The 24360-nt window shown below is 40.8% G+C and overlaps 2 protein-coding genes across 5 annotated transcripts in view; one reads left to right on the top strand and one right to left on the bottom strand.

Annotated features, from left to right (window-relative positions):
- Window positions 1–16533, bottom strand: part of LOC126262878 (E3 ubiquitin-protein ligase mib1) — a 662829-nt gene extending 646296 nt beyond the window's left edge. For all 3 annotated transcript variants that reach the window (XM_049959750.1, XM_049959748.1, XM_049959749.1), the window contains exons 1-3: window positions 16360–16533; window positions 16142–16283; window positions 12900–13071 (exon numbers count right to left, since the gene is read on the bottom strand). In XM_049959750.1, coding sequence (XP_049815707.1) covers window positions 12900–13071; window positions 16142–16283; window positions 16360–16461 — 416 coding nt within the window. In that variant the 5' untranslated portion in view covers window positions 16462–16533. The remainder of the gene's footprint in view (window positions 1–12899; window positions 13072–16141; window positions 16284–16359) is intronic.
- A 120-nt stretch (window positions 16534–16653) lies between these two features.
- The window catches only part of LOC126263692 (CDK5 and ABL1 enzyme substrate 2), a 167754-nt gene continuing 160047 nt past the window's right edge, over window positions 16654–24360 (top strand). For both annotated transcript variants that reach the window (XM_049960818.1, XM_049960817.1), the window contains exon 1: window positions 16654–17333. In XM_049960818.1, coding sequence (XP_049816775.1) covers window positions 16939–17333 — 395 coding nt within the window. In that variant the 5' untranslated portion in view covers window positions 16654–16938. The remainder of the gene's footprint in view (window positions 17334–24360) is intronic.

Here is a 24360-nt window from a genome sequence, read left to right as displayed (position 1 = left end):
GCAAGAAGAATTAGGGGAAATGGCTGACATTCTGGAAATAACAGTGAGTAAAATTGGACTTCAAATCAATCGTGACAAGACATAATGAAACTCAAGAACCACTTCCACCCTTACAGACAACTGAAGGTTCTTATAGCGAAGGCAAGGAGTTCAAATATCTGGGCGCAGTATTCAGAGATGAACAATCCAGTTAAATGGAAATACAGGCAAGACTACAGACAGGTAATTGCTGTTACCATGGCCTTAATGCTCTCCTCAAAAACAGAAGTTTGTCAAGACATTTCAAAATAAACATCTTCAAAAAATGGTTCAAATGGCTCTGAGCACTATGGGACTTAACATCTGAGGTCATCAGTCCCCTAGAACTTAGAACTACTTATACCTAACTAACCTAAGGACACCACACACATCCATGCCCGAGGCAGGATTCGAACCTGCGACCGTAGCGGTCGCGCGGTTCCAGAGTTACACGCCTAGAACCGCTCGGCCACTCTGGCCGGCGAACATCTTCAAAACACTCCTACAGCCAGGAGTACCATATGGATGTGCCACCTGGAGTACAACCAAGCAAGATCTGAAGAGACTGATAATATTTGAAAGGAAAATCCTTTAGGAGATTTTTGGGCCAGTTTACGATAACGAGAGTGAAGAATGGAGGATTCGTCACAATACATAGCTGTATGATATTTAAGGAGCCGAACATTGTGGCTGTAATGACACGACAACTCCAATGGGCAGGCCATGTTGCTCGGAATGCAGGACAACTGATGGCCAAAAACTGTATTCAACACCAAGCCAACCACCAGAAGGTCCATAGGAAGACCTAGAACTCGATTGAGTGACTGTGTATCCAAAGACCTTCAGAGAGTGGGACTGCTGGAAGGATGGCAGAAAGGAGCTGAAGACAGGTTGAAGTGGAGGCAATCTCTCAAAGCAGCATGTGGTCCATTGGGTCTGATCGCGTAAAGTAAGTAAGTCTACTTTTACTGAACACTTTACTCAAATGATACAGTTGCTGAACACTTTTAAAAGAAAATTTGAGTCTCACTTCGAATAGGTAACCCAATCATACAATTATAGTTAGTGGTGACTTCAATCTACCTTCAATACGTTGGCAAACATACATGTTTAAAGTTGGTGGTAGGCATAAAACATCACCTGAAATTGCACTGAATGCTTTCTCCAAAAATTATTTTTGCCGATCAGTTCAGGAGCCCACTCAAAGTGTAAACAAATGTAAAAACATACTTGACATCTTAACAGTAAATGATCCTGAAACAATAGGGAGCATCAAAAGGGCTAAAGGGATTAGTGATCACAGGGTTGTTGTAGTGAGACTGGATACCATAACATCCAAAACTGCAAAAAATAAATGCAAAATATATCTAGTTACAAAAGCACACAAAAATTTGCTTCATACATTCCTAAGAGACAGCCTCCACTCCTTCCAAATTAACGATGTAGGCAAAGACCATATGTGGCTCAAATTCAGAGAAATAATTTCTACGGCAATTGTGAGAAATATACCAAGTACTTTAGTAAGAGACAGTACTGATCCCCCATGGTACACAAAACAGATCAGAACATTGTTGCAGAAGCAATGAAATAAGGATGCCAAATTTAAAAGAACACAAAATTCACGAGATTGGTACAGTTTTAAAGAAGCTCAAAATCTGGCAGGAAATCCAGAGAGATTCTGGTCATGTGTAAAGTACATCAGTGGCCAGACTCAATAATAGCTTCACAGTGTGATAGTGATGGTGATGTTATCAACAATAGTGCCACTAATGCAGAGTTATCATACACAGTTTTCAGTAATTCCTTCGCCCAAGAAGACAAAGTAAATATTCCAGTATTTGATTCAAGAACAGCTGACAGCATGAGTAACTTATGAAGGTGGCTGAGAAGTAATGCACACAGGCTTGTGGAACATGAATAAAATCAATTAGTAAGATTGGGCAAATTGTTAATTAAAGTTAAATTTTTAAGCTTCAAAATCATTTTTTTCAACATCGTCATTGTTAAGACCAACACATTTTTCCCAATATGTAATAAGTTTTTTCATTCCATCACTTTAAATCAAACCGCTGATGAGTTTGCAATGTTTATTGTCTGTGGCAGTGATCGGACGTGTGCTGTGTGATTCATCAACAATTATGGCTTTTTCAGGCTCACACTCATGAAATTTTATTACCCATCAATTCGATCAACAGCATTGTAATCATAAACAGCCTCTAAATGATGATGAACCTCACTAAGAGGCACTTTTTCAGCTGTTAAAAACTCAATAACAGCCTGCTGTTATCTCTCGTTGAACAGCACTACAACACATCTCCATCCTTCCACTATTCAAAATATGTATGCTTGTGTATGGAAGGGGAAGTTATCTTTTACATGCCACTTGGAATGTTTCTCAAGGTCATTTAGGTTGCACTCTACAAGAATGTGTGCATTACTTTTCAGCCTACCCTTGCATAAATAGATACCCTTAGTGTAGTACAGCAGCTTAAATCACTTAATAATGCAAGTCCTCCAGTCCAGATAGTATGCTGATACAATAGTTCCATACTTAGCAATCACATGTAACCTCTAGCTTGACAAAAGATCCATACATAAAGACTGGAAAGTTGCACAGGCCACACCAAAATTTAAGAAAGGAAATAGGAGTAATCCACTGAATTACAGACCCATATCACTGACATCAATTTTCAACAGGAAATTGGAACACATACCGTAACTGAACATTATGAACTATCTCAAACAAAACAATTTAGTCACAAGTAGTCATCATGAACTGAGAAAATATCATTCTTGTGAATCACAACTAGCTCTTTGTTCACATGAAGTAAAAAGTGCTATCAACAGGGAATCTCAAATTGATTTCGTATTTCTAATTTTCCAGCAGGTTTTCGAGATCATTCCCCAAAAATTATTTCAAACAGTGTGTCTGCTGGTCGTAGGTTGTGTTCCAAAAATGACCAGCATAGAGACAGAAGTGATGACACTTTCTGCAGGACCTGACCATCATTTTGCAGGACAATGCTCAAGCACATACAGTGAAAGCTGTTACTGATTTGCTTGACTGATGGGGCTGCTAAGCGCTATACCACCTACTACACTCCCCTGACTTAAGCCCTCGTGAGTTCAACTCAATTTCTAAACTGAAGGAAACACTTCACGGCATTCGCTTCTGAACTGCTATAAATTCGTCAGGCAATAGACTGTGCTGCTCAAACTGTCAACACAACTGGCACTGCTAAGAGCATCCTACAACTTCCATATTGCTGGCAACAGGTTATACACAATTGCTGGTGACTACTTTGAAGGTCAGTAAAACTTTGAAACATTTATCTATTTTGTACGAACTGTAAATAAATAGTTGTCACTGCTAAAGTTCCAACCCTTGTAAAATCACCGTCTATTACTATCATATGCTCAGGGTATTCCCATGTTATTAAGTTTAAGCTCTTTTTTTTAAAAAAAAAAAAGATTTTGTGACCATCATCAGGTGACCAATAGGCATGCCTATTTAGTAATCTAAGTCCACCAACTACGGTGACTATTGTTCTCACTAGTTCGCAGTTGGATTTGCTTTGGACCTCGCTACACCTAATGTTCCCGCTTGTTGCTATACATACTTCCTCTCAAGAAGTCTCAGTTATTGTTCCAAAATGTGTTACTCGTGATGTCAAAACTTCCCTATGCTCTAGTTTGGATTTCATCAAGTCTCAGATCCTAATATGACGAGAGGGCTCCTGCTTTCTAATAAGACGCAAGTTCGGCACTTTACTGCACATGCTCTGGCAGTCAACAACTAACATTTTAAAATTTTTGCTCTCTACATGTTGTAGTACTTTATCTGATGTTGGGAAGAAAGAAAGAAAGAAAAATTATGTGCACATGCTCTGACACCAGAGTTACTGTTGCCAGTGCACTGTGCATACCTGGTCTTTCCAGGGCAACTTTCCAAATCTTCACCCTGTACTGCACACATCAAGGAATCTGCAGCCAAGCTCGTTTCAAGCCCAAAGATGTCTCTGGATGAGACCCTCCACTCGGTTCCAGATCAGAGGGCTGCAATCTCTCCTTGTAATGAGGAATCATGTTGCAAATCAACAGCTATGCCGAGATCCCAAAAATGATGCTAACTGTCTACCACAACTACAGGTCTCTGGAAAGAGCATATAATAGTTTTGGATTTCAGGTAACAGACTTTGTTTCTTTTGACATCAGCAGTGTCTGCAGTTGACTGCAACCTGTGTTCTCAATTAATACTGGAATGGTCTCTTGCACCAAGTGGATGATTTGTCCCAGAACACACACTGAGTGCACAATTCACTTGTTTCTCTTACATGACACTATTTTCTTAAGAAGTCCCATTATGTGCCTAATGTTGAAACTACCTACAATCAACAGCCGCTTATTTCCTCTCTGTACATGCCTGATCTCGACAAAGCGGAAGAGGCAAGGCTTACTTGTTTCACCTCATTATCACAGGAGGCAGTACCTCAAATTTATTTGTCAGAAACTTTGGCTTTTGGCCATCTAACACATGCAACCAACCCTGAAAAAAAGGTTTAGATCTGGAACAACTTGCAGCCACCATTGGTAACCACTCTGTGCAAGTCTAGACTGACAGTATGAAGGTGGTCAACAGTGGTTCATGAATAGCAGCCAGCCCCTCCATGATAATCCCACAATGGTCACTATATACCTATGAATCTAAAAGCCAACAAGAGCTAGAGGAATTAAGTTCAACACTGAATGTTGCTTCCAGCCAAAGTGAAGTGCACAAAAAATTAAATCAAGCATACCACACAGGTTTGAAAACTGGTCTGAACAACACACAGCATCACAGAGCTTGTCCATAGTTTCCCTAAAACATGTCAGGCAGATGCCAAATTGATCCCTTTGTTGTGTTTCTGGAGATTTCTCTCATAGCTCTTGTTAGACCTTCTAATATATTCTATTTACAGTGACTTCGTAGTTAAAAGGTATATCAAATACTCATAAACAGTGTCTGGAGGACGCCACACACTTGCTACATGAGTCTAGATTGTATCTATGTGCAATAGTAATCTCTATTTGAAATATGCAGTGACCTTATGAAATTATGATGCATCTTGTCTTTTACAGATCTGAATTGCTGTAATGCAAGACACTAATAATAGAGGGGCCACAATTAACAAAATTTGTGGCCATAATAGTGGCAGTAGAAAGAGGTTCTGGGCCAAAAAGGGTGAGAAGGAATGGAAGTGGTGCATCCCTGGACATATGCGGTGGCCACCTCCCTGCCACCCACCCCGTCTCTCAACGAAGTACCACAGGAGATTACTGTTGACAAGGCTGCTGGTAGCATCTTGACGTCTGAAAACTTGATCCTTTAAGTCCAGGACATCGACTTGGAGGAACAGCACCAATGGTGAAGGTGCCGGCAGCTCGCGTGGATGTGCCAGGGACCTGGTGGTGAAGGACCCGATGGCATCTGGGCAGACAGCAAAAGAAATGCTGGTGGCAGCAAGGCGTTACGAGAGTAGCCCGCAGCATGTGGGAGGCAATGGACCACAGAGGAGAGGCCAGAGGCAGCGACCTACAAAAGGGGGGAGGGGGATCTCCCCCGCAGCAGGGATGCCCTGTGAGGCCTGGACAGGTGCTGAGGGAGGGCAGCAGTGATGAATCCGTGGCTCACAGCATGCCACAAAGACGCAGCTGATCGCCATGGCGCAACACCATCCCCTCATTGGTGCACACCAAACAGAAGCGGCAGCAACTGTGGCTCGTGGCTGGAATCTTTTTTAGTCAGTAGCCAAACCGCCAAGCCCAGACTGTACAGCCAGGAGCGAGCTGTGATGAGGGCTGCACCGATGGCTGCTGGTGGGGCAGCATGAACAGATGTAGGAGGATGTGTGGCTAGTGACGAAGGAGTGTCTCGGCTGGACTCCAATCCCTCGCTGCTTGCTGGCATAAACCTGCAGGAACTCAAGAAGCATGTCAAGGCATTGTGCCCGGAGCAGTCCGCAACATACTACTTCATTTGAGATTTGACCATGCCAATAATATGTTCTGCTGCATCATTACACTGAGGGTGGAAAAGAGGAGCAGTCACATAGCAAATGCACTGACGGCCACAGAAACTGTCGAAGGACTGAGATACAAGAAAGGAGACGGTATCAGTGGATTAAAGGCAGTGACCAGGCCTAACACTCCAATCAACTTGTGAGGACAAAGAGTACCCAAATAAATACAGATAAAGACAAAACATTAACTTTTTTACAAATCAATATCTGTTGCATTAGAAATAAGATTTTAGAATTAGAACATCTTTTTAATGATTTGGTTGTAGATGTTATATGTATATCTGAACACGAGCTAACAAATGAGCAAGTAGATGTATTTGTCCCTCAGGGGTATGGTGTGGCCGATATCATATGTAAAAAGCAGAGAAAGAATGGTGGTGCAGGTATTTTTGTAAGAGGAGTGAAATTTTCTAAAATTGATGTAACAACTTATAGCTCAGAATTACATGCAGAGTTCAGTTGTGTTAAGCTGCTGGATGAAAACATAATAGTAGTTAGCCTATATAGATCCCCAGATGGTGATGTTACCCTATTTATTTTGAAATTTGAATTATTAATTTAAAAAAAATTGAAATTTATAACAAGAATTGCTGTCTGTGGAGATTTCAACATTGTAATTGCTAAAACAGACAAACAAGTCACAAAAATATTTTTGAAGGTACTAAGATCATTAAACTTATACTGTACAAATAAGTGTTCTACTCGTATGGATGCATGCTTGGACAACATTATAGTTAATTTCATTGAGGAATATTTTAGAGTCACAATTGTAGGAGGACACTTTGCAGATCATGATCCTTTGCTCCTTACACTTTATAAGAGACAGCCAATTAAAACTACCGAACCTAACTCTGTACTGGTGAGAGGACAAAAAGAGGAGTAAATAACATTGTTTATTGATAAGTTAAGGAAGGAAAAGTGGGACTGCGTATACAAATGTCAACCAGGGAAATTGGGAACAGAAATAGCCTTTGGTAACTTTTTTTGAGAAATTTATAGAACTATGGTATTCTTGCTCTCCATTAACAAAAGCTAGAGCTACAAGGAAACCTAAAAATAAAATGCTTAACTGGTTTACCGAGGAACTTTCTGAAATTAGGGAAAACTTGCACACAATACACCAGATTTACAAGCACATCTGTATTCACAGGACTGAGTAGAGAGAGAGAATTTATAACTCATATATAACACTTAATATGCTCGCCATTAGCCAGTAGTTTCAATAAATGCTTAGAATTTGGAGCTTTTCCTAAAACACTCAAGTTTTCTAAAGTCATCCCAGTTCATAAAAAGGGGAAAAGATATGAGGCACTTATGCACAACCAGCTAAATACCTACTTTGAAGATAATGGCTTACTTTGTAACTTTCAGTTTGGATTTCACAAGGGAAAAAACACAACTGCTGCTGTTTTTGAAATCATTGATCGAACATTATCTGCTATTGAAAACAAAAACAAAGTATCACTTGTATTATGTGACTTAAGCAAGGCATTTGATTGCATTCTTGTTGGCATCCTACTAATGAAATTGGAATACAATGGGTTGCAAGAGAATACTTTAGCCAACATCACTTCTTACTTGAACAAAAGGAAACAATTCATTTCAGTCAAGAATATGCATTCTTCCTTGCTCGAAATAGGCACAGGTGTTCCCCAAGGATCTATCCTAGGACTCTTCTTTTTCATTGTTGCAAACAATGACCTGCCTTACAACATACCACATCCTGTCATATGTTACACAGATGATACTACACTGTTTACCTCTCATCAGAAAATCTCTGAACTCAAGCAGCCATGCCGCAAGTTTCAGGGTAATCTGGGTCGCAGAGAATAGTGGCACAACCTAACCCATCCAAAACAAAAGAGATGAGAACTCACAACACAGGAAATCTAAGTGCAGGTAGGAACCTGATTTGAAACGAAGTGCATTGTATCCGAAATGGAAAAACCAAAAGCACTGAAAGAATCCACACCAAACAAATTATTAATGCTAGTATTGTTGTGATTCAAGAATTTCTGTGTAAATTCTAGAACCACTCAGCCTTCCACCGCCTCAAACACACAACATTCTGGATATGAGTGTGGGATGGTAGAATCCTACCTACTGCGCGTCACATCTTTGTGTGTGCAGGTTTAAAATCAGTCGCGGGAAGAAAGTAGATACGGCGGTTGGACGGCACCGACAAATAATGAAAAAAAAAAAAAAAAAAAAAAAAAAAAGGAAATAAAGAAAAGAGAAGGAGTCCACACAATTGCTAAATATTAGTAAAGCTGACTAAAAAACCATGAGAAAATGCTTATGTCTTAAGTAAAAGTAAAATAAAAAAGAGCAGAGAAATAGTAAGCGAAAGATTGTTCAAGAGAGGACAGAGAATTGTTATGAAAAGGAAAGATACATATAGAAACATATGTAAGAAATGTGTACTGTTAAGATATGCAAAGGAAAGATATGTACATAAACATATGTAAGAAATGTATACTGTTAAGATATAAAATGTTATTATGAGTGATATCATTTGCATAATGATTATTTATTAAATATCGTGTGTTCAATCTGGGGCGGGGGGGGGGGGGGGGGGGGGGGGGGGGGAGGGGTATATGTAGTGATTCGAAATTTCTGCGTAAATTCTAGAAGCACTCAGCCTTCTACTGACTCGAACACATGATATTCTGGATATGAGTGCGGGATGGTAGAACCCTACCTACTGCACATCACATATTTGTATGTGCAAGTTTAAAATCAGTCGCAGGAAGAAAGTAGACGAGGCGGTCAGACGGCACCGACAAGTACCTGTTACGCAATCCATAGATGTTTTAATGATTGCGTAAAGAAGAACCATGGAACCATGGAGTATATATGCAGCTCTGTGCTTATAGTGTCAGTGACTGTTGTTATTAAAACAAGAACAGTTGAAAAAGTACTCTTGCAGACTCTTGATGCAACCTTGTTAAAGGCAAGACTCATTTTATGATTCATGTTAGGAAAGGTCATGGTGTCTAAGCCAACTTTCTTGTAACTGTAACTCAATTTGTTTCTAACGTCCGACTATATGAGAGATGTCAAATACATGGAAGTCAAATACATCGTTAGTCGACAAAAAGTAAAGTTTGTATGTCTACTTATTTCATAAGTAGAAAGAGTCTATAAATTCCTGTACCTAGTGTTATTCAACGGAGAAGACGTCAAGAGGATTTCTAGCAGCCAGCTATTCAGTAAATAAGAGTCACCTCGTAAAGAAGTGGAAGGTGGTTTGGAGGAATAAGCCATTATAAGCCAGAACCACACTCATACTTTAAGTCATCGGAACATTATGTTCTAACGTTCCGATGACTTCTGCTGAAATTCTAGAACCACTCGTCCTTTTACTGTCTCAAACACATGTTTGTGTGTGCAGGCTGGAAAGGAGTCATGAGCGCAAGGTAGACAAGACAGTCGAACTGAACGAAGCAAGACAGTTCATGTTAATAAATTACGAGCGGTTCTTAAACCAACTCACTTATGAATGTTAATTAAACATGTTTCTAAAGCTCGAAATATGAGTGAAATACGAGAAGACGGAGATATTTACATGTGGAATGCAAGAATGTTATTCTGCATAGTCCAAAACATCGTTAATTGTTGAAAACATAAAGTTTGTATATTTAATCCACGTGTCTTATCGTGACACATCATTAGAACGTGGTGACCAGTGAAAAGGACTCAAAAACATGGGAATTTTGAGAGGAAATCGAAGTAGAAGATATAATGTGTTGCCATAGCAACCAGGCATAATAAGACAAGAGAACTGTTTCATGGAATTGGATTCAGACTAAAAGTTCAAATGGTGAAAATTAATAAATGCAATAAAAGAGAAGATGTAAGAAAGATATAATGTTAAAAGAAAAGAGAGAAGATTCTGACGTATTACATTAAGAAGAAATATGACCAGAATAATTCATCACAGAAGATCCGGTGTGGGGAGTAAGCAGCTGTCACACACATCGTGGGGACGTAGACATGGAAACCAGCCTAAGTCCGACGACACCGGCACCAGTAACTGATCACCGGTGCTGATTCCACATATGCTCACCAACGCTGAAACCAACATTCGACGCTGCCCCGCCAGCACTGTTCACCGGTGCTGATTACGCATCTGCTCACCAACACAGCTAGAACTCTACATCGGATGAGCGCAAAACAATAATTGTTTTAGTGTAAAGTTAAAGAAACTGTTGAATAACAGACAGTTAGTATAGTTATTATACTCAGTGTAGAATTTCTTTTGGATGATTACTAGATATAAAGGTAAGAAGAATATGGATAATACTCAGAAAACTGGGGAAACTTCAGAACCAGCCATGGCTATGACAGTGAGTAAAGAAATGCCAGACTGGTCTGAATTAGTGAATTTGATCAAAACTTTAAGTGATAAAATAGATGACCAAAGGGTAGATTCAGTAGCTTTAAGAAAGGAACTAACTGCTCAAAATACTTCTTTAAGAAAAGAACTAAATACAACTATAAATGCTCAAAGTCTTAAATTAGACTCAGTAAATACTCAATTAAATGATAAAATAGATGGCCAGGATGCTTCTTTGAGAAATGAAATAAGTGCAACTTTAAGTGGAAAACTGTATGTACAGAGTGCTAATTTAAGTAAAGAAATAGACAAAGTGAATATTCAATTAAGTAATAAATTGGATGTTCAAAATAAAATTTTAGAATTGTTAAGTGCTAAGGTATATGCACTAAGTAAAGACTTCAATAATTTATGTGAAGGATGGGAAATTTGAAGATGGAATTTGACGCAGCTACTACAGTAGAGAATTTTAAAATAGATTTGAAAGAGGAATTAATTAGTTCGTTAAGCAGTCATGTAAACCAAACACAGAGTAACCAGTTTCAGGACTTAGCTAAAAAGTTAGAATGTGATACTGAAGATAAATATAATAATGTAGAACCTGAACTTGGTGAAAAATTAGGATCATTTCAAAGTGTATTTAATGTTACGTTTCATGCTGTAAAACATAGATTACACACCTTAAAAGAGTGTGTTGAGAAGCAGGACAAGTTATTACCAATAGTCCAATCGCAAATTGCAGGCGTCAATACTCAAGTAGATAACCTGGAATGAAACTTTAAAGAGAAACTAGGAACTTCAGATATGATCAATATAAGTAGCCTGGAGGAACAGGTAGAAGAAATGATAGACCGAAAAGTGGCTGTGAGAGTAACCTCTGGAAACATTTTGACTATTGCTTCTTCCAAACTTAATAATACCAGCAAGGTTATAGGTGACTTGTGGAAAGGATTCAAAATTTATCTAGGATAGAGTGGAAAACAGAATAACTTTATCTTATGTTGTGTTATCTAGTAAAGTGGTGATTGTTTTGCCTTTCACACAAAATTTAACAAGAAGTACTGGTTTGCACTTGCTCAACTAGGTCTGTCCCCCAGGGACATTAACGTTCTGAGTTAACGGCGGGAATGACAATTGTCAGATCCCGAGTTGGTTTCAGTATTTCTTCCTATATAATTTTCCTGCACTGAATTCTCTTCAAATCTTAAACTATTCTATAATCTATTCCTAAAATCTTAAACTGTCGTATAATTTTAGTACGCAGAAAACCGGATATGATAGTCAAGTAGAAAACAAACCTAGAAATTCACAGAATAAGAAAGAAAGTGATCTCTAGACACGAGTAGAATATTATATTTATGGATAATGTAATATTATATGACTAATTTAAACAACTACTATACAGTAGTGTATAATTTTCTATTTGGCATAGAATATTTTATACCTTTTATTAAATGTGATATACATGGGAGGGTTTGTATAATTTTTGGAAGGGGTGGGTATTGTAAATTAAAACATTTTGAGTACCTGTCCATTTTTTCCCTCTTTCCATATTCATCTACATCTATTGCAGAAGTCCTTCATATTCTCCTAGGTAAGCAATTACAAGAAAAATTAACTGACCATTTAACACTTACATCTAACTTTGCAGTTGCATACCACACATATATTTTTAGAACCGGAAAAAAACCTATAAAAATCAGTTTTTTAAATAAGTATTTTACAATTAAATAAACTAATGTTATGAATTAGTTTCAGTGTTCTTATTTGAGACCTGCTGTTGCAGAACATGATGTGAGTACACAAAGAAATCTGATATGTCAACAACAAAATCATTGGAAACAAAACTAGATGGACAATAATGGGAGATAAATGGGCCTCGGACATTCGAAAAAGCCACCCTGGCTTTTGACAGAAATTATAGCTCTACAATCAGGCCCAAAGACACACACCATGCTGGCTGACTGCTGTGTCACCCTCTACCATATGGTACCACTCAGATGTAGTATGGAAAGGCATAGGTTCAGTAAACCGCTATCAGCTTTCCAGCTCTCATAGCTATTACCTTACTTTCAACTAGCTCCTCAATTCACCTCAAGATACTGAGCGCCTCCGTCCAGGTCCTCCCATCAAGGAAAAATTCCTAACAGTATTGGAAATTTAATCTGGTTCCTCAACATGGCAGTCATATGCAATGATTGCTAATTGCAGAAATATTTGATGTTACTGAGCTCTTTGGTGAAGAAGCACTGACATACAGTTAATTTAAAGTTGGAGCATTAAATCCACAGTTTTGCAAATTATTTATTTCATCTAAAGTGTTTTTCAGTGAATATTTCAGTTTCAAAGGGAAAACAGAAAGTAACCATACATACAGACTGCAGTTAATGTGTAAGTAATAAAGACACAAATAATTTTAACATCAAAGTTAATTTATTATAACAGTTTTCCGAGGTGGATAACAACAGCTACAATATACTTACCTCTCACTTCCTGGAGTTGTGATCCGATTAAAGCGATGGCGTAGGTGGTGTTTATCCCCATGATAACATATCGAGCACAAATCATAGTTACCACACTCCGCACATTTCCAACGAATTCCAAAAATTGGCTGTTGGCGGCAAGTATCACACATGGTACCGTCATGTTTTACACCTTTAAATGAATAGTATTTTTATTAAAAGGTGTTGTCAGTAATTACTCAATGAGATCTACCTGAAGATGGGTCACTGGAATCACTCGATTCCACCCATCTGCTTTGACCTATGAAGTAAAGGTGTTGCGATGTGTGATGTCACTAGGATACACTGTTTTTGAGTTCGTTCACATTTGTATATGTTGTGCTGTTGAATCTGATGGCACCCTTTGGTGGTGGATGATGACATGTTGAGTTTAAAGTGTGGTATGGGGTTCATTTGACTCTTGGTTATCATTGTGGTAGCATGGGTTTACTTGAGCCTGTAACACAGATTTGGAAGTGTTTGCTTTGTTTTCAGTGAGTTGTCACAAGATATTTTCTGTTCTGTTTATGTGTTTGGCATATTTGTTAGGTGTGATTAATTTGGTGTTTGTCATCGTTTGTGCGTGTGTGTGCACGTGCGCCAGCTTTGATCAACATAGAGGATTTTCGCTAGAGGCTTTTGTCGGTAAATAACTTTTGTCTTGGTTTTATTATACAGTAATTGTGATGTTTTGTGTGTTTAAGTTGTGTTTTAATTGATCTAGCAAGTTATGTATGTGTGAAAAGTTTGTGATTGTGATTTTTTTATTTGTGATTTACCAGAAGATACCAAGGGCTGCGTTTGAGCTTTATAAGTCAAGTGAAATGCCCAATTCCACTTTTCAGAGTTGTAGACATTGGCTTTTTGTTACCAAGGGCTTTATTTGAGCTATACAGGTCAAGCGAAATGTCAAAGTCCAGACTTGCAGATGTTGGTTTTTTGGGATCGGGGGCTTTTTTGAGCTATACAGGTAGAATGAAGTATACGATTCCTACTGGTTTTGTGGCTGTAGCGTTATGTCGAAGTTGAGAATTTTTTTTAATAATATTTGTTTTGGGATGGTGTAGTGTTTTGTATTGTTACATATTTAGCTTGTCCCCACTCTAAACCCCCTATTTCCCGCAGTTGTACCATTAGTTTCATTTTATTGCTGAAGTGAGATGTTCTTGTGTCATTTTACTTTTGTTCATGTTTGTTGTATGTGTATGTAGTGATGACATCATCACCATATTGTATATACTGGAAGTAGGTGTTTCCACTCTACTGAAGACGTCAAAAGTCAAAGCATACAGGTTGAATCAGATGCTTCCCTAATGCCCTGAACACTAATTAAAATGACAAATCTCTGATTAAGAGAACCATTTAGTGAAGTTATGTTATAGTTGCAAAAAATATATGTTCATAGCATGATTTTATACTGAATAAAGCAGATGACAATATCAAGTAGTAGATATTAAGTTCCCTCATTTCCTATTGGGGGAAAGAGGGGGGGGGGGGGGAGGATGTGTAGGAGATGACTGTTTAATGTCCCATCGACAACGAGGTCATTAGAGACGGAGCACAAGCTAGGATTAGGAAAGGATGGGGAAGGATCCAGTGAATTGTTGCAACAGATCAAGAAACAGAAGGTAAATGTACATCTGGTTATAAGAAAGAATGTGCAGCATAGAATAGGAAAAAAAAGTGAAGAACAGTAAACTGGAGGAAAATTGGATCAATAGAATATAAATTAGGTAAGAAAGGGAGGGTGAGAGGAGGAGAGGAGGAGGAGAGGAGGGAGGGGGGAGGGAGGGAGAGAATTCAACAGTTATAGTTGATAACAATAAAATAATAAATTTATTAATGAAGAAAGAAAATATAATGTGCAGTAGAAAGATCACTTATGTACTTGTTTACAGTCACTGGGCAAACAGTGAGCAATAAAGAAAAAAATAAATGTAAACACAACTTGCAAAGTTTGCAGGAGAGCTACTGTGAAGTGTTGGTTGAGAGTTGACAGTCAGGTCAGTACAGCAATACGTGTTTCCGACAGATTTTTAATGTTGGCCTGATGCAGAATTTTAGTAAATTTCTTTACGTATTCAACTGTATTTGACATCAAGCATTTTGTCCAAAATTTTAAAGTAACAAAAAGTAAAGAACACAAAATAGCTGTTAGTATTTTTTTATTTCTTTTCATTTAGTATTACACCAGAAAACCCCCAACCATTTAGCCAATTAGGTGAACACATTAACCTGAAACCTAAAGAGAAATTACGGCTGCTTGACAATTCCTTAAGTGGGCCTGTAAATCATCATATAGAAAATATAAAATATTAATGTAAAAGACAATCAATCATGTAAATGGTCATAATATTGCCATATTTTTCACTGAGACAATGTACTGCATTTGTAATCTAACTGATATATTCCACAATGTAACAAGAGATAGGAGATATGATTCATGTAACAAGTAAATAATTAACTTTGGTAACTAACTTTCCCTACAAGGTGGGGACTGGGTGTTTGTGTTGTCCTCATCATTTCATTATCATCATCATTTGTGACAGTGGCTAGATTGGATTGTGAAAAAAATTGGACTGCATAAAAATTTGGACTTTGTATGTGCCCTGATGACCACCCAGTTGAACGCCCTACAAACCAAACACAATCATCATCCCAGCGTTATACATGTAAATGATATCCATGCTACATTAAATGCTTCAGCAATTTTGATGTCATGTATCAGGTACTTAGAAATCTTTCATTCACAATTAATGGGACTGATGCAGGGACATAGGAAACCAAATTACATTTCTTACAGTTATGACTATGTATTACACCCTCTGCATGGCAATGAACTTCTGATAAATACTGTTAAATGTAAAAACTATGTTAAGAGTGTACATGACAAATCTGCAGAAAATATCACAATAAACACAATGCAGCAAAATCAACAAAATACGAATCCGAATAGGAAATCAACATGTTTAGTACAAGAAGTCATGTGTAGGTCGTGTGCAACTGGAGTGATACTACCTACCTACATGAAAGTAAACAAAATAAATATATTAGGACCTATCACTTCATGGCTAAAGAACCTTCAGTAACATGGATCTCATACCTAGCTACTACAATTCTTGCAAATGCAAGGGTACAGGATGTTACTTTGGCATGGTCGGTTTCTGAAATGATACATTTCGCCGTGCTAGTACTGTAAAAAAGAGGGGTCAGTTAAGACTTACCTGTAGGGGCGCTATCCAGAATCCGTAAATCATACGCTCCTGAACATCGGTAATTCGCTGCTGTTCCATTGTCCCACACGACAACTACTTCTTCTGGTGATTCAAAGTTTCGAACAGTTCCTACGTGTCCTTCCCCACCGTCCTGCAAAAGTAAATGTGAACATAATATTAACACAGTAAAGCGTCCACTTACACATTTCACACGTAGTGATTCCAACCTGTTTTCCCCATTTCCAGTCTGGTCCTCTGATAACTCTAGCACCCACGCCTTCCATCATAAACCTTGTTGTTCGACTCCCAGCCCCGGCACCAGCTTCCATTTTTTTATGTCATGTGGGCACACCAAACACTACTCCACTCTTCCAACGCACACTCAACTCTCGGCTACCATAAACACAAAACGCACTCAGAGATATTCGTTGTGGAGTAACAATCTGCCGCTACTCATATCTCTGACTTCTGTGCTAAAACAAAAATATCACTGGTCAACGTTGGAGTAAGTAATTACTATGTAAGCGGGTAGTGGGAGAAGAGGTGATGGAGTGGATGTATAGTGTAGCCGAAAATGGAGTTTCGTATGGAGAAGATAAATATGCAACACTGCAGCGAAATCGCGATAAACTGTAGTAACTTCACTATGTACCGTTTGTGGCATAACATTCCCACGAGTGTTTCGTAGATTACAGTTCTTGTGTCAATAGTTTTATTTTTATTTTTTGTGTTAGCGATGCGTAGTGATAAAACTTGGTACAAAATGACAAAATTTCGACGAAAATGCTTGGTGGAATGATGATGATATGGCGGCTTCTTTAAAAAGAAATAGGTCGCGTAGGAGGATAGCCGCATTGACGTTCCTCTCAAATATCTCTCTTGATGGTACACACAGAGACACAAACTTAGGGCTGTTTGCAAAAAATGATCAAACAAAAAAATGCGGTTTGGATAGGGAGGGTAACGAATACGATGATGAGATTAATTTACAAAATGTGAACAAACATAATGTATACGATTCTCTACGCGAGCAGAGGAAAACGAAGGTGTATCAACCTCCAGGCCACCACGGAAGATCACAGGAGCAGCTTTCAGGAAGCCCGGATTCGAGTCTAAGTGATGTAGTAACTTCTTCCAAGTGCACAGATAATGAATGTCAACTTTTGTCAAGAAATGAGTCATCTACCCCTTTCAGGGACAGGTGAGACGAACTTAATGCAATGTAATCAAAATAATGTCATAACACTGATTTCATCTTTGTACAAGAAGTGTTGGCAGCTAAACTTCTTTTCGTAATTAGGTTCAAACATGCAAAAACTGTTTAGTACATCTGTGGAATAAGTTTAGGTACTTAATAATGAAGCAAAATCTTTCAGATAGAGGTATATAGCTTATTGGATAACAGTTAAATTATTGTTTTACTAAGTCGAACTACCGGGCCCCTCATAATTTAAAGTGATTTTAGATGTATTGTTCAGCAGAAAAAAATAGCAGTCTTTTCCTGAAGAATAGGAGATAATAATGCCCAATCTTGTGTGTAAGACAATAGGAAGAATATCAGGTCCTCCATGTACATATACGAATTTTTGGCTAGTGACATTTAATACAGCTATATTTGTATCTGACATGAAATTCAAGAATTATTCACTGCCCTAATTAATGTTGCAGGAAAGTTCTTGTAGAATGCATATACTTTTGGGTTAAAGAAGACCACTCACCGAAAATCAGAAGCATTGAGTTGTCAGTAGGCACATGCAAAAGAGAGAAAAGTTACTATCTTTCAGAGTTATCTTTTGATGAGCTACAGAGAGGAGAGGGGAGGGGCGTATGGGGGAGGGAAAAAAAACAAAATAAAAAACAAAAAAAGACACACACACACTCTCTCTCTCTCTCTCTCTCTCTCTCTCTCTCTCTCTCTCTCTCTCTCTCTCTCTCTCTCTCTCTGTGACCAAAAGTATCCGAACACCTTGCTGAAAATGACTTAAAAGTTCGTGGTGCCCCTCTGTCGATAATGTTGGAATTCAATATGGTGTTGGCCCACCCTTAGTCTTGATGACAGGTTCAAATCTCACAGGCATACATTCAGTCAGGTGCTGCAATGTTTCTTGGGGAATGGCAGCCCGTTCTTCACGGGGTGCTGCACTGAAGAGAGGTATCGATGTCGGTCGGTGAGGCCTGGCACAAAGTCAGTGTTCCAAAACATCCCAGAGGTGTTCTTTAGGATTCAGATCAGGACTCTGTGCAGGCCAGCCCATTACATGGATGTATTTGTCGTGTAACCACTCCACCACAGGCTGTGCATTATGAACAGGTTATCAGTTGTGTTGAAAGATGCAATCACCATCCCCAAATTGCTCTTCAACGGTGGGAAGCATGAAGGTGTTTAAAACAGCAATGTAGGCTTGTGCTGTGATAGTGCCATGCAAAACGAGGGGTGCAAGCCTCCTCCATGAAAAACGAGACCACACCATAACACAACCTCCTCTGAATTTTACTGTTAACACTACACACTGGTAGATGACGTTCACTGGGCATTAGTCGTATCCACACCCTACCATTGGATCGCCACATTGTGTACTGTTTCCACTGTTCAATTGGCCAATGTTCACACTCCTTACACCAAGCGAGGCATCGTTTGGCATTTACCGGCATGATGTGTGGCTTATGAGCAGCCTGTCGACCATGAAGTCCAAGTTTTCTCTCCTCCCACCTGACTGTCATAGTACTTACAGTGAATTCTGGTGTAGTTTGGAACTCCTGTGTGATGGTCTGGATAGATGTTCACCAATTACACATTACAACTCTCTTCACCTGTTGGCGGTATCTGTCAGTCAACAGATGAGGTCGGCCTGTACACTTTTGTGCTGTATGTGTCCCTTCACGCTTCACTTTGCTGCTGCTGTTGTTGTTGTTGTTGTTGTTGTTGTTGTTGTTGTTGTTTAGGTCTTCAGCCCTGAGACTGGTTTGATGCAGCTCTCCATGTTTAACTCTATCCTGTGCAAGCTGCTTCATCTCCCAGTACGTACTGCAGCCTACATCCTTCTGAATCTGCTTAGTGTATTCATCTCTTGGTCTTCCTCTACGATTTTACCCTCCACACTGCCCTCCAATACTAAGGCCAGAATCTCCACCTTATCCACAAATGCAGAGCTTGTAGGTAGTGATGGTGTGGGTGCCACCGCATTTCCCATGGTCTTGGGGATCTTCTTTTTGGATTTCTCTTGCTGGTCCTTGGGTTTCCCTGGCTGGGAGTACTTCACTGATTCAGTCTCTGGGACTGAGGATGAGTGTGAAGCCCTACGACCAGCTGCTTTTGGACTCTTCAGCCACTGGCAGGTGTCATTTTTCCCACTAGCAGAAACCTGGGAAGGGAGTGATCCAAGGGACCCCTTCCTAGCGAGAGGAGCCAAAGAAGACCTGTGCTTCTCCGGCGCAGAAGTGGGGACTGATATCCCCGATGGTTGGGAGGGGGGTACTGGTCATGAAGTAGGTGATGCAGCAGCAACAGGACAGGTGTAGTTTTCTGATTATGAGAGGTGACTGGGGTTGGCGGAGCAGATGGGACTAGAACTGTTGTAGCGGCGGCGTAAGGTGATGTCATACGTACAGTATGTAGGCGTTCAAATTTTCTCTTAGCCTCAGTGTAGGTCAGTCGGTCCAGGGTCTTGTACTGCATGATTTTCCTTTCTTTCTGGAGAATCCTGCAGTCAGGCGAGCAAGACAAATGGTGCTCTCCGTAGTTGACACAGATGGGAGGCAGAGTAGATGGAGTATAGGGATGTGAAGGGCGTCCGCAATCTCGACATGTGACACTGGAAGTACAGTGGGAAGACATATGGCCAAACTTCTATCCTTTAAAGCACCACGTTGGGGGAGGGATATAGCGCTTTACATGAAAGTGGTAGAGCACCACCTTGACTTTCTCGGGTAATGTATCACCCTCGAACCTTGACCTTCTTGACCTTTGGGGAGGTGAAGTCGTTGTCTAAAATGAGATCTAGGTGTCTTGATCAAAACAGCATCCTCTGCCCACTCATGGGCATTACTCACGTGTTACAAGCTGGGGGCTGTTTCTGTAACCATCACGCCCCATAAGAACTTAAATATGGTCCAGGGTATCATATTTCATGGGGAGCTTCTTTTGCAGTCTGACGACGAGCTGTGCACCAGTTTAGAATGGCAAGGTGTACATTTCGTTCGGCGTTTCCACCTGCGTCCGAAGGATAATCAGGTTGCCACCGGTGCCTTCATCTTGGCCTTCGAGCGTGATACGTTACCCGAGAAGGTCAAGGTTCGAGGGTGATACATTACCCGAGAAGGTCAAGGTGGTGCTCTACCACTTTCATGTAAAGCCCTATATCCCTCCCCCAATGTGGTGCTTTAAATGCTGGAAGTTTGACCATATGTCTTCCCATTGTACTTCCAGCGTCACATGTTGAGATTGCGGACGCCCTTCACATCCCAATACTCCATTTACCCTGCCTCCCATCTGTGACAACTGCGGAGAGCCCCATTTGCCTTGCTCGCCTGTCTGCAGGATTCTCCAGAAAGAAAGGAAAATCATGCAGTACAAGACCCTGGACCGACTGACCTACACTGAGGCTAAGAGGAAATTTGAATGCCTACATCCTGTACGTATGACATCGTCTTACACCGCCGCTACAACAGTTCTAGTCCCATCTGTTCCACGAACCCCAGTCACCTCTCATAATCAGAAAACTACACCTGCCCTGTTGCTGCTGCATCACCTACTTCGTGACCAACCCTCCCCCCCCCCCCCCCCCTCAACCATCGGGGATATCAGTCCCCACTTCTGCGCCGGAGAAGTATAGGTCTTCTTCGGCTCCTCTCGCTAGGAAGGGGTCCCTTGGATCACTCCCTTCCCAGGTTTCTGCTAGTGGGAAAGATAACACCTGCCAGTGGCTGAAGAGCCCAAAAGCAGCTGGTCGTAGGGCTTCACACTCATCCTCAGTCCTGGAGACTGAATCATTGAAGTACTCCCAGCCAGGGAAACCCAAGGACCAGCAAGAGAAATCCAAAAACAAGATCCCCAAGACCACGGGAATTGCAGTGCACCCAGACCATCACTACCTACAAGCTCTTCATTTGCGGGTAAGGTGGAGATTCTGGCTTGAGGACCTAGATCTCGCCGGACCCTCAGACAGGCAATAAGTTGGTGGCAGCAGGTGACCTTGAGGTGTAAACTGCCTCATTGAATGTCCTATGCCTTCAGTCTCACAATGACGCCATCCTCTAGTGGAATTGGGGAGGTTTTTCTCCACTGCCTGGCTGAGCTATGGCAACTGTTAAGCTTTACATCTGCTTTCTGAATTGCCCTCTAGGAAACCTGGTTCCTGGCAATGCAGACCCCTGCCCTCTGCGGTTGTAAGTGGTATTACAGGAACCGTAGCAACTATAATAGGGTGTCCGGTGGAGTTTGTGTTCATGTACTAAAATCAGTCTGTAGTTAAACTGTGCACCTTCAAACCCCTCTTGAAGCTGTGGCTGCCAGAATAAGGACGGCACAGGAAATAACTGTCTGCAATGTACAGGGTGATTCAAAAAGAATACCACAACTTTAAAAATGTGTATTTAATGAAAGAAACATAATATAACCTTCTGTTATACATCATTACAAAGAGTATTTAAAAAGGTTTTTTTTTCACTCAAAAACAAGTTCAGAGATGTTCAATATAGCCCCCTCGAGACACACGAGCAATATCAACCCGATACTCCAACTCATTCCACATTCTCTGTAGCATATCAGGCGTAACAGTTTGGATAGCTGCTGTTATTTCTCATTTCAAATCATCAATGGTGGCTGGGAGAGGTGGCCGAAACACCATATCCTTAACATACCCCCATAAGAAAAAATCTCAGGGGGTAAGATCAGGGCTTCTTGGAGGGCTGCCTGGCGGCCGATCCATCGCCTCGGGTAGTTGACGTTCAGGTAGTTACGGACAGATAAGTGCCAATGTGGTAGCGCTCCATCCTGCTGAAATATGAATTGTTGTGCTTCTTGTTCGAGCTGAGGGAACAGCCAATTCTCTAACATCTCCAGATACTGTAGTCCAGTTACAGTAGCACCTTCGAAGAAAAAGGGACCAAAAACTTTATTGGCTGAAATGGCACAGAAAACGTTCACCTTAGGCGAGTCACGTTCATACTGAGTTGTTTCCCGCGGATTCTCAGTACCCCATATACAGACATTGTGACGGTTGACTTTCCCGTTAGTGTGGAAAGTTTCTTCATCACTAAACACAATCTTTGAAATGAAAGATTCATCTGTTTCCATTTGAGCAAGGATAAAATCACAGAAATCGATTCTTTTAATCTTATCAGCTGCAGACAGTGCTTGAACCAATTTCAGACGATAAGGTTTCATAACTAACCTTTTTCGTAGGACTCTCCATACAGTTGATTGTGGAATTTGCAGCTCTCTGCTAGCTCTGCGAGTCGATTTTCGTGGGCTGCGAACAAATGCTTGCTGGATGCGTGCTACATTTTCATCACTCATTCTCGGCCGTCCAGAACTTTTCCCTTTGCACAAACACCCATTCTCTGTAAACTGTTTATACCAAAGTTTAATACACCACCTATCAGGAGGTTTAACACCATACTTCGTTCGAAATGCACGCTGAACAACTGTCGTCGATTCACTTCTGCCTTACTCAATAACACAAAAAGCTTTCTGTTGAGTGGTCGCCATCTTAGCATCGACTGACGCTGACGCCTGGTCAACAGCGCCTCAAGCGAACAGATGTACAACTAAATGAAACTTTATAGCTCCCTTAATTTGCCGACAGATAGTGCTTAGCTCTGCCTTTTGTCGTTGCAGAGTTTTAAATTCCTAAAGTAGTGGTATTCTTTTTGAATCACCCTGTATACCTTCCTCCAGATGGTGCAGTACCCCTGAATGTATTAGTTGCACTGATTGATCAACTCCTTAAACCTTTCCTACTTTTGGGAGATTTTAACACCCATAACACCTTGTGGGGTGTCACCATGGGTACTGGCCAAGGCAGAGATATCATAACTTTACTGTCTCAGTTAGACCTTTGCCTCTTAAATACTGGGGCCACCACACAATACATTGTGGCTCTTGGTAGTTACTCGACCATTGATTTATCAATTTGCAGCCCAGGACTTCTCCCATCTATCCACTGGAGAGCACATGACGACCTGTGTGGTAGTGACCAGTTCCCCATCTTCCTTTCACCGCCCCAGCATCAGGCACACAGAAGCCTGCCCAGATGGGCTTTAAACAAGATGGACTGGGAAACTTGCACCTCTGCTGTCACCGTTGAATTGCCGCACATGGGAACATCGATGTGATGGTTAGAAAGGTGACTACAACAATCCTTTCTGCAGCATAAAACACGACCCCTCGCTCTTTATGGTGCCCCCTTCGAAAGGCAGTCCCTTGGCGGTCGCCAGAAGTTGCGCAGAAGCAATTAAGGAGCGTCGGCAAGCTCTACAGCAGCATAAGTCGCGCCCTTCCCTAGAGCACCTCACAGCCTATAAGCGGCTCCGTGCCCACATTCGCCAACTTATCAAACAGCGGGAGCAGGAGTGTTGGGAGAGATATGTCTTGACCATTGGGTGCCATACATCACCTTCCCAAGTCTGCACAAGGATAAAATGCATTTTCGGGTACCAGACCCCAACAGGTGTTCCTGGTGTTAACATAAATGGCATGTTATCTACCGATGCAATTGCGATTGCCAAGCACTATGCTCAAGCCTCTGTGTCGGAGAATTACTCCCAGCCTTTCGCACTTTCAAAAGGTGGATGGTAGGGAAGGTACTCTCATTCACTACATACCGCAGTGAATCCTATAACGCCCTATTTACAGAGTGGGAGCTCCTCAGTGCTCTTGCACATTGCCCCAACACAGCTCCTGGGCCAGATCGGATCCACCGTTGGATGATTAAACATATCTCACCTCACTACAAGTGACATCGCCTCGTCATCTTCAACTGGATCTGGTGCAATGGCATTTTTTCATCGCAATGGCAGGAGAGCACCATCATTACGGTGCTCAAGCATGGTAAAAACCTGCTTGATGTGGATTGATATCGTTCCATCATCCTCACCAATGTTTTTTGTAAGCCATTGGAACGTATGTGTGTTGGCGGTTGGGTTGGATCCTGGAGTCGCATGGCCTACTGGCTCCATGTCAGGGCGGCTTCCGCCAGGGTCGCTCTACTACTACTACTACTACTACT

This window comes from Schistocerca nitens, chromosome 6 (assembly GCF_023898315.1).
Source record: "Schistocerca nitens isolate TAMUIC-IGC-003100 chromosome 6, iqSchNite1.1, whole genome shotgun sequence".
Lineage (NCBI taxonomy): Eukaryota > Metazoa > Arthropoda > Insecta > Orthoptera > Acrididae > Schistocerca > Schistocerca nitens.
This window is presented reverse-complemented; position numbering and strand designations above follow the sequence as displayed.